Source organism: Leptodactylus fuscus, chromosome 9 (assembly GCF_031893055.1).
Source record: "Leptodactylus fuscus isolate aLepFus1 chromosome 9, aLepFus1.hap2, whole genome shotgun sequence".
NCBI lineage: Eukaryota > Metazoa > Chordata > Amphibia > Anura > Leptodactylidae > Leptodactylus > Leptodactylus fuscus.
Genome location: NC_134273.1, coordinates 81902286 through 81913280, shown reverse-complemented (window position 1 = coordinate 81913280; position 10995 = coordinate 81902286). Strand labels below are relative to the sequence as shown.

The 10995-nt window shown below is 45.6% G+C and overlaps 1 protein-coding gene across 1 annotated transcript in view; it reads left to right on the top strand.

Annotated features, from left to right (window-relative positions):
* Nucleotides 1-4336: 4336 nt before the first annotated feature.
* The window catches only part of LHFPL4 (LHFPL tetraspan subfamily member 4), a 65296-nt gene continuing 58637 nt past the window's right edge, over nucleotides 4337-10995 (top strand). The window contains exon 1 of the mRNA XM_075287542.1: nucleotides 4337-5268. Coding sequence (XP_075143643.1) covers nucleotides 4863-5268 — 406 coding nt within the window. The 5' untranslated portion in view covers nucleotides 4337-4862. The remainder of the gene's footprint in view (nucleotides 5269-10995) is intronic.

Here is a 10995-nt window from a genome sequence, read left to right as displayed (position 1 = left end):
ATGGTGCAGGGATCTGGTCTGGGGTTTGTATTTATGGTGCAGGGATCTGGTCTGGGGTTTGTATTTATGTTGTAGGGATCTGGTCTGGGGTTTGTATTTATGGTGTAGGGATCTGGTCTGGGGTCTGTATTGAGCGTGCTTGATCCTCGGTTTCTGTCTTTGTAGGGATCCTGTGTAGGATCTGTATTATATGAAGGGTTTCTGGTCCGGGGTCTGTCTGTATACTGTCTTGGGTATTGTTAGGGAATCTGATATTGTGTCTGTACTTTGGGCACTTAGTGTGTTGTCTCCATATATACAATTGTATGACATGTTTATTTATTTTGGGGTCTCATGTCGGGGTCATACACTGTATACATCCGGCTACTACATTGTACCTAGTGACTGTGAATGTGGTCACATTGGCGCAGCAGCCAGGCCCATCTCCATCCCTCTGTGCGACTACATTGACATGACTACGTTTGCCACCCCACGGCCCGTAGTAGTCGCCTTCTAGCCCTCACCTTATATCACTAGATAACACTTGTGGCCATTCCTTTCCATGTAAGTGATCTCCATCCTAAGACATAAGGTTTACCCGCAGGCCGTGTCCTGATCCATTATTACACTGATGGGCGACTTGTCTCGTCCTCCTGAAGAGGGGATTCCATTACATGCTAAGACTCTCCTGCTCTGGAGATGAAGACGCCGTTCAGTGTTCTTGAAACTGGAGAATGTGATTTTGTGATGAAAATGTTATTTTCTGGTGCTCGCCGGCGCCCTGACTCATACCTGACTCATAGCCCACATCTGTCTTACCTTCCTCGTCTCTCCTTACAATCTCCTGGAGACATTTCATGTATAATGCAGCGTTGGATTGATTTTTTTTCTTAAAGAGACCCTCTCACAAGCCCCCATTGTATGAGCTCCTTGCACAAGGCATCATCCTGGGAGATGGCGATGACTCCCCCTTTGGCACTTTGGGTACACTGTCAATGCAGATACTTGCCGGACGTTTTGGTGGGGGTCCTCCAGTCAGGTGACACACAGCTTTTCCATTTCTGGAGGACTGAGCATATCCGTGCACTATGTGAACAGTCCATTAAAGGGTTTTCCAAAACTGAAAAATGGATGGCCTATCTATAAGATCAGTGGGGGTCCAACACCCAGGACCCCCCAGCAAGCAACGGTTTGAAGACACAAGCTCTTCCCTGTGCTGATCATGTTGCATTCATAGGTTATAAGGTACAGCTGCAGTTCAGTCCCATTCAAGAGTCTGCAATACTAAGCAGGGCCACTATGCAATGTATGGCGCTGTGCTTGGTATTTAGTGCAGAGGCTGCTGTGATCACCTGAACGTGGCTGATCTGTGGCGGTCCCAAGTGTCAGACACCTAAATGGCGTGTAACGATTTATTTCACCTCTTGGGGCGCTGCAGGGAAATTAAACTCTGTTGTAATCCAATATCTCTCCCCTATTGGGGGTCCATTTTGATCTTCCTGTGGGTTCCCCAATAGGGGCTGTTTGTGCCCATTTGCCCCTTTACCTGACTTGGCAGCGGTGTGATTTACAGCTCTGTATTCGCTTCAATGGTTTCCGTTAAATAAAGATATCAATGTAACAAGTCATTTAACAGAGGTAGTCAGAGCAAGCTGGGAATGTAATCTTATTACTAAAAATTGTGCGACAAAGTTGCTGACACAGTGACTGCGGTGAGGACCGGGTGCTATAGAGTCGAGCCGAGGAGATCAGATGTAATTGGCCGGGAGCCAGGTCTGTTCCCCTGCAGTCTGCACCGGACGGCTCCTTTCTGTGTCTTTACCCAGAATCAAAATGACTTTGTCTTTATTGTGAGTCAGTGGGGAGTCCCCAGACCAAAAACCAGGACAGAAAAGCCTTTATATATATGTGCAGCAGAGGAGCGCTGAGGACTGGCACAAGGGCATTTATTGCAAGCAAAGGCAAGTAAGGAGATTTGCAAGCAAAAACAGCATGCACCTTAAAGGGAGAGTGTCACCAGAACCTGCATGTCATAGATAGATAGATAGGTTACTGTCACCAGAACCAGTATATCACCCCAGCCCTGCAGATAGATAGGTTACTATCACCAGACCCAGCATATCACCCCAGCCCTGCAGATAGATAGGATAGTGTCACCAGACCCAGCATATCACCCCAGTCCTGCAGATAGATAGGTTACTGTCACCAGAACCAGCATATCACCCCAGCCCTGCAGATAGATAGGTTACTGTCACCAGACCCAGCATATCACCCCAGCCCTGCAGATAGATAGGTTACTGTCACCAGACCCAGCATATCACCCCAGCCCTGCAGATAGATTGGTTCTGGTGACAGTAACCTGTATATCACCCCAGCCCTGCAGATAGATAGGTTACTGTCACCAGAACCAGCATATCACCCCAGTCCTGCAGATAGATAGGTTACTGTCACCAGAACCAGCATATCACCCCAGTCCTGCAGATAGATAGGTTACTGTCACCAGACCCAGCATATCTATTGGCAGGGCTGGGGTGATATGCTGGGTCTGGTGACAGTAACCTATCTATCTGCAGGGCTGGGGTGATATACTGGTTCTGGTGACACTAACCTATCTGCTGGCTGGGGTGATATGCTGGTTCTGATGACAATAACCTATCACCCCAGCCCTGCAGATAGATAGGTTAGTGTCACCAGACCCAGCATATCTCCCCAGCCCCGCAGATAGATAGGTTAGTATCACCAGAACCAGCATATCACCCCAGCCCTGCAGATAGATAGGATAGTGTCACCAGAACCAGCATATCACCCTAGCCCTGCAGATAGATAGGTTACTGTCACCAGACCCTGCATATCACTCCAGCCCTGCAGATAGATAGGTTAGTGGCTGGACTGGGGTGACTTTAGGGGGACCCAGCGATTGGGCTCCAGCCCCCTATCCTATCCTTCTAGTGCACTCATTGGTATTAGTTGGCCTGTATAATAGCAGATATCTCTCCACCACCCATATAAAAGAGGGTCCAGATTGTGGGATTGACCTACTGGTGTTAGTGACCCCGTGCGCTGGACACATAAGGTGGACAATCTGAGAAGAAAGCAATAGAGCAGCAGAACATCTATGCAAACGTGGAATCTACACACACTGCTCATGTCTCAAGAATGAAGGTCCTAAGACCCGGAAGTCAGAACCACTGCAAGTGGAAAGAGGCAGGCTCAGCTGTTGTCCCATAGAAGTGGTAGTGGCAAGATGGGTCTGTTGTAATCGGAATACCCCTTTATAGTGTTTAGTCACAGTCACATATCTACAGTTATCAGGTAATAAGCCCCTATAGACTTTGCTCGGCTTTATTCATTGTATGAAATTTTAAGATTTTCCATTGCCCTTCTTCATTGATCTTGGTCCCTCCTCACTGATGTATGTAGAGGACACTTTCCAGATCAATAATACCGTAATCATCCTCATAAAATATCCGCATTAAGGGAAGCGCAAAAATTAATTTCCGTTAATTAATAAATACAGCAATGGCGACCTCCATAGACACATATGGATTATGGAGAGGATGGAAATGGACATGTTACTATATATGTCAGTCCTTTCCCCATTGTATATACTGTGCACCGCACACAAATTTTTGGAAAATTTGGGCACTTCCAAATATTGATGGGATTTAGATTTCTATTTTCTTGACAAAAACAAACGGTTAACCCTTCTATTCCTGAAGGACTTCTTACTCACAAACACACCTGCCTAAAACTTTTGCACAGTACCAACCATCACTGATAAAGTGATCCCATCCTAATGTTGTCATGTTGTACCCATTTCTTGCCAGCTATGATCCCATCTTTCTCCCTGCTATCACCCTGTGCCCATTTCTTGCCATCCTATATCCCCTACAAGCCGTCCCATTATCCCGCACATGGCTGGCGCTGTCTATAATGAGATCTACAAATATTATGCTGGTCCAAATCATTAAGAAGATGGATACAGATGGAATAATTGTCAGACGCCGGAGTGCAATCCTCTATGTTTATGTGTAATGAAGATGAGCAGGATGAGTGGTCTTTCCTGGCCCCTAGTGGGCACACGCCACATCACATCACCAGCCTGGCACCACACACTACAGCTGAGCCAATGCCTTGGTCACAGTGCACACAGTCTGGCCACCCTGTCTTTGGCTGCAGGAGACTCCATGCACAGATAGAAGACAAGCTGCTTCCTCCTGCCAGAGGATAATCCTCCTGGATGGGGGTAGGGAGGCTCCATTGCTGTGTGTGTGTGTGTGTGTGTGTGTGTGTGTGTGAATACAATCCTATCTGTGCTGTAGTTGCAGCCTTTTTTTGCACTATTCTGGTGCCAGGGATTTGATCAGAAAACAGATGAGATCAGAGCTTTGCAAGCCCACGGCTGCCTGGGAAATAGTCCCTTTCTTCTGCCCAAATCTGCATTATAGCGGGAGCGCGCACAGGCTCGGGAGCGCGCAGCAGGCAGTAGAAGGAACCACAGCAAAGATGGAGCCCCAGCAGCTGCAGGGAGGGATGGAAGCAGCCAAGTCTCTGCCGTCTCATTGACACTGCTCTTCTCTGCACACAGATGGCAAGGCTCTGTGGCATCCCCTTGCATTGCTCTGCTTCTCTCCAGCTCTGTCACCCGGGGTCTATCTCATCTTATCTCCTCTCATGTTGCTCCCAGGGACTCTGCTATGTCTGATTAGCTGGCACAGTATCGGGGAACCCATCACTACATCCTCTCCTGGAATCTAAGGCTGGGATCTGCTCCATCTGCAACAACCTGCATGCCCAGGGTGAGGGTGCATGGGCATTCTGCATAGACACTTGTCTTAGGGGTTTTGCCAGCTAGAAGGGGGTTTTGTGCTCAGCCTGCCAAGATGCTCCCTTCCCAAGAAGCCTCTAAGCTCTACCATGACAATTACATGAGGAACTCCAGAGCCATAGGCGTCCTATGGGCCATTTTCACCATCTGCTTTGCCATCATCAATGTGGTGGTCTTCATACAACCCTACTGGATAGGGGACAGTGTCAATACACCTAAGCCTGGCTACTTTGGGCTTTTCCACTACTGTGTAGGCAATGGAGCAGGCAACAGAGAGTTCACCTGCCGGGGATCCTTCACAGATTTCAGCACCATTCCTTCAGGAGCCTTCAAGGCGGCTGCATTTTTTGTGCTGCTGTCCATGGTGCTGATCCTGGGCTGCATCACCTGCTTTGCCCTCTTCTTCTTCTGCAACACGGCCACTGTGTACAAGATCTGCGCCTGGATGCAGCTGTTTGCAGGTAAGGGGAAGGGGCTGCAGACACTGTGGGTCAGGTAGGAGACCCCTGTGGTGGTCCGTGGGGAGAGGGGGGTCATATATGGAAGTCGCATTGCTTTATTGTCCCGATAATTCATGTATTGCCGGTAAATGAAGTTGTCTGAATGTGTCTGAAGATGAGACTGATAGTCTGGAGCCTAGTGATGAAGACATTTGGGGGGTTCCTTAGTAATTCCTCAATAGTTTCATCGGAAAGCCCAGAGTACAGAATCTAGACCTAATACTGATCAATCCCTGTCTATAGTCCTAGCAAAGCCCCCAGGCCAAAATGTAAAACTAATACTGAGGAATAGCTGAGAAGCCTTCAAGGTGCTCCTGTCTATGGTCCTATGAGTGCAGCTCCTGATGGGGCCAATTCTGCTGCTGTAACGAAATATGCACCTGGTTGAATAAGGACCTCTATGGTGATGGTCTCAGGACCTCTATGGTTATAGGTTCAGGACTTCAATGGTTATGGTTTCAGGACCTCTATAGTGATGGTCTCAGGACCTCTGTGTTTCCAGTTTCAGGACCTCTATGGTTATAGGTTCAGGATCTCAATGGTTATAGTTTCAGGACCTCCATGCTGAGGGTCTCGGGACCTCTGTGGTTCCAGTTTCAGGACCTCTATAGTTAGTGTTTCAGGATCTCTATGCTGATGGTCTCAGGACCTCTGTGGTTCCAGTTTCAGGACCTCTATGTTGAGGGTCTGAGGACTTCTATGGTTACCCAGTTTGAAGGGGCTTGCTCTGTGATCCTTAAACATGGAAGGAAGTATAAAGTTGTCTGTGGGAAGAAGAGCGTAATATATGGGGGTCTCAAGGCCATACTGTCCTGGTAATTTCTGTATTGACAGTAAATAAAATGACTTCATGTTTTCAGGAGATCTGAACATTTCTTGAGCTGAGATTTATAGTCTAGAGCACAGTGATGGAGCCATTTTGGGGTTTCCTTAGTAATTCCTCATTTTCTTTTATAGAAAAGCCTCTAGTCCCAAATCTAATACTGATCAATTGTCCTGTCCCTTTGAGGAGCCTTCAAGGTGCTCCTATCTATGGTCCTATGATTGTTGCTCTTGGTGTAGTTAATTCTGCTTCTGTAACAAAATATGCATCTTCTGATGTAAGGCTGGATCTCTGGATCTTTATGGTTACAATTTCAGAACAATTATGGTTATGGTCTCAGGACCTCTATGGTTACCTTGTGGGAAGGGGCTTCCTCTGTGATCCTTAAACATGGCCCACATACAAAGCATAGGTATAAAGTTATCAGTGGGAAGAAGTGACAGTGCCATATTGTCCTGTTAATTCCTGAATTGCTGGTAAACGGAATGACTTCAAGTTGTCAGAAGATGTGAACACTGAACAGTTGAGCCCAAGGATGAAACCATGTTGAGTTTCCATAGTAATTCTTCAATTGTTTCCTAGGAAAGCCCCCAGTCCTAAAAAACTAATACTGTCTGTGGTCCTAAGACGCTGCTCCTGGTTCTGGTACAGGAACACCTGATGGTATAAAGATTAGTCTTAGGACCTTTATGGTTACCATTTCAGGAACTCTAAGGTTATGGTCCAAGGACCTCTATGGTTACCGTTTCAGGACCTCTTTGGTTAGAATCTCAGGACCTCTATGATTATGGTCTCAGGACTTCTTTGCTTATGGTCTCAGGACCTCTATGATTATGGTCTCAGGACCTCTATGGTGATGGTCTCAGGACCTCTATTATTATGGTCTCAGGACTTCTTTGCTTATGGTCTCAGGACCTCTATGATTATGGTCTCAGGACTTCTTTGCTTATGGTCTCAGGACCTCTATGATTATGGTCTCAGGACTTCTTTGCTTATGGTCTCAGGACCTCTATGATTATGGTCTCAGGACCTCTATGGTGATGGTATCAGGACCTCTATGATTATGGTCTCAGGACCTCTTTGCTTATGGTCTCAGGACCTCTATGGTGATGGTCTCAGGACCTCTTTGGTTATGGTCTCAGGACCTCTATGGTGACGGTCTCAGGACCTCTTTGGTTATAGTCTCAGGACCTCTATGGTGATGGTCTCAGGACCTCTATGGTGATGGTCTCAGGACCTCTTTGGGGCTTTCTTTGTGATCCTTAAAAATGGCAAACCTACAAGACCATTTTCTTACGAAGTTTTTGTTGAAATGACTTCATTGAAGATCTACCATGCTGTCTCTATGGCTTGAACTTCACTCGCCAATGGTAACTTCATAGATTATCCATGAAAAACGAGTCACCTTGTCCTGAGTTCTTAGGATATCCCCAGCGTTCCTACAGCCCTATATTACTGGTTGTAAGAAGTCGCCCTACTCATTGCAGAGCCCTCATGGTGACTTCTTCTCATAGGGTTCCTGTCCATGGTCCTGACTGAAGGCTGTGTCATCTACTTATACACCTTCCTTCTGCAGCATTGCTGCTGTGTGTGAACAATGTGCCTAGATGCAGCTGTCCTCAGGTTATAGGGATTTAGATGCAAAAAGGAGAAGCCATAGAGCTTATGGTGGATTAACAAAACTCTAATGGTCATGTCATCCTTTTGGCCAATTAAATAAGCCCTTATACAATTTATTGCTTGTATGTGAGGAGTGGCGGCGTCTACCTGGCCCTATAACACCACTCGGAAGTTGAGTCTACCAAGAGTCATTTGGCTGCGAGTTGAGTGGCAGAATGCATTGCGTGTGATGGATGGATTTCATTATAGGAGGTTTGGTAGAGACAAGGTGCAGAGTTCTAGGAGAGCCTCTACTTGTGTCTGGAAACAGTCATTAGTCATATGGAGCCCGATGGAGGAGACAACAGTAAATGCAATGTATACTACCATCCATAGGACAGACTCCACTGCATGTAGATTAATGACGGATCCTTAGCAAACCAGGTAATGAAATCTTACGTCTCCATTTTTCACGTGTAAATTGATTTACAGCTATATGCCAAAGTTGACAAGTTGTGTATAAATCCCTGGAGGATGACAATAGATGCTCAGGTTGCCTAAAAATCAATGCAGGTAAACCTAATGTACTTGGTACCAAAATGGACTCTAACCTGAACAGGACCTATTGCTATGTTCATATAGAAATACATATAGATATTCTTCCTGGTTCATGAATAGAATGCCAGAACTACAGTAAAGACTGACAGTTCACAAACTGACTTGCATGTCACGTGGAAAGTTGATGACAAGCCTTATAGGGACTGTAATGGTAGGCCGGTCTAGGTATAGGACAATGCCCCAATATAGGACTGTACCTGCCCACGACTGTAACCTTTACAGTTCGGATGTATATAGATGCTGTCCATGTCGTTGCATTAGAGTCACGTATAATGGACGCTCATAATCTATACGGCATCAATAATTCCTTGTGTAAAGGCTCCGTATGCCTTAATGACTCATTTGGAGTGTATATAAGCACATGCATTTTTAATGTAAAATCGAGGCAATGAACGTCTTTACGGCGCAGGACGAGGGTATAAATCTATCTGGTTTGCATTAGTTCAAAGTGGTGAATACCTCTTGGCGTAATATGATAATCAGCCGTGGTTTACTAATAAGTAATGGGAAGACGGAGCCGCTATGGACTCACATGCAGCAATGAAGACCGATATTTAAAGGGACGGTCCATTTTGGTTATATAACCTGTCCATAGACCAGAAGAATGACTTGAATGTAACAGAATCCAATCCTGCATCATAATCGGGAGCCATTGCTTCCTCTACACCTCCTAGATCTTCGCCCCTGTCCCTAGTGATAGGTCCTGCTTTTGGTACTAGCCATTGTCAGCTACCATCTCTAGGGAAACCCATTGTAAAAGCTTATTTTCCCGTCCATTAAAATCCACAGGAGTCCATTGGCTTCATTGACTATTAACGGTCCCTAGAGAGTTGCACGATCAATAGACCAGGATTCCCCCTCTGGCAATCTGGGGGTTGCCTACAAAAAAGCTAAATAAGCCCTTGAATAGGAGTCTACGTGTAGTGTGATGTTAGTGAATAACGGATTGGCTGCTTTCTTGTGTGGTTATGTGCTCCCCTCCAGAGCACTGGCCTCATCTCTGCCCCCCTGATGCAAACACTGTATGGGCAGGAGGTCACACCCATGATGGAGGGTCTAATACACCTAAATTGTGGCTATGACCTCCTGTTCCTACAGAAAACATTGTGTATCAAGAGTGCAAAGAGGAGGTCAGTGCTCCAGAGCGAAGCATATAACCTCACAATACAATTATCAGTAACATTATACAACACACAGGTTCATTTGTAATTGGAGGCGGATTTTTATTTACTGGAGTTCTCCTTTAAACGGCAGCTCACATCACGGTGGTCACATATTGTAACATAGGTCACAAATGTACCAGGTATATTACTGACGTTTTTCCCAAAAATCACTTGTACCAGGGTACATACCTATGGGGTCAATGTCTGGGTGATGGAAAGATCTTTAGCCCACCATTGTTTGTGTGATTGTCATTGTCTATAGGAGTGTGTGCGTTGGTTTTACTATGTCATATGAGAGTAATACTGTAGAATTGAGTATAAACAATGTATTTAAAGGAGGAGCAGTAACAGGGGATCTCTCCGTGGAAAAATGAGGTCACTTGGTCTACAAATAAAGCCGAGGATCCTGCATGCGACATGCTGGTCTACATAGGTGGTATAGAGGATCACTGGATGCTCCATGACACATCACTAGGTGTAATATGGCACATTAGCTGGGAACCCCATTGATGTTATGGACGGGATGATCCCAGTTCAGCAGTGTGACCATGTCTAGGTGTGAATAATTCCCATTGATTTCAGTGGCCAGGTGACCACCTATGTGATCATCGGTGGCTGCTGCAAGGACCACCCAAATGCATGGCTGTCCATGTCCTGTAAAGATGCCCATTAGCACAACCTCTCACCCTACCAACATGGTTGCCTTTTTGTCCTACAGATGTATTTCTGTGCTATAGGAGTATCATTCCACGCCGCTCTACACTGCTGGATTCCCTTTCTATAGGAATACACAACAGTCAAATAGAATAGCGCCCCCATCTGCTCCTCTTTTAATACAAGCACATATCCTCCCAAAGACTCAGAAGACTGAATCACTTACCCTCCTCTTTCCCAAACCCCTATGTGAATTTGTGACACCTAGGAGAAGAAACTTCATGGTCACCAAGACTAAGAGTGATGTGAGGAAGACAATATTTAGAGGGCAGCTCCACAGTGAAAAATGACTTCAATGATGATAAAGTAGACATAAAATTATGAACAGAATCACCTTTAGATATGAAAAATATCAAAATTACCCTAAGTTCAGCTTTAGAAACCCCCATCGTTCAGTTGTTGTTGCAGGACAAGCCATAACCAGCTTTGCATTTTCCTTACAGTGGCCACTAAAGGGCAAATGTGTTATTGCATGTTAGCATTTCTGGCTATGTACAGTGAGATGAAGATAGGTCCTCCAACCTATAGATCGATGGGATTACCTTCTATAGGATGTCCATATGTCCTGATAATATATATAATAAAATGAATGCAACCCTTTCTATATAATCTCTTATTGTGGTGCCGTATACATCCCTTAGTGTATACAGAGTAGCTTTCAAGATTTCATCTGATCCCTTCTGAAGGCTTTCATGGCGGAGACATAACCCTTATCGCCAGCCGTCGTCGTTTACAGTCAAAACGAGAGCGAAATCCGATTTTAAGTGATTA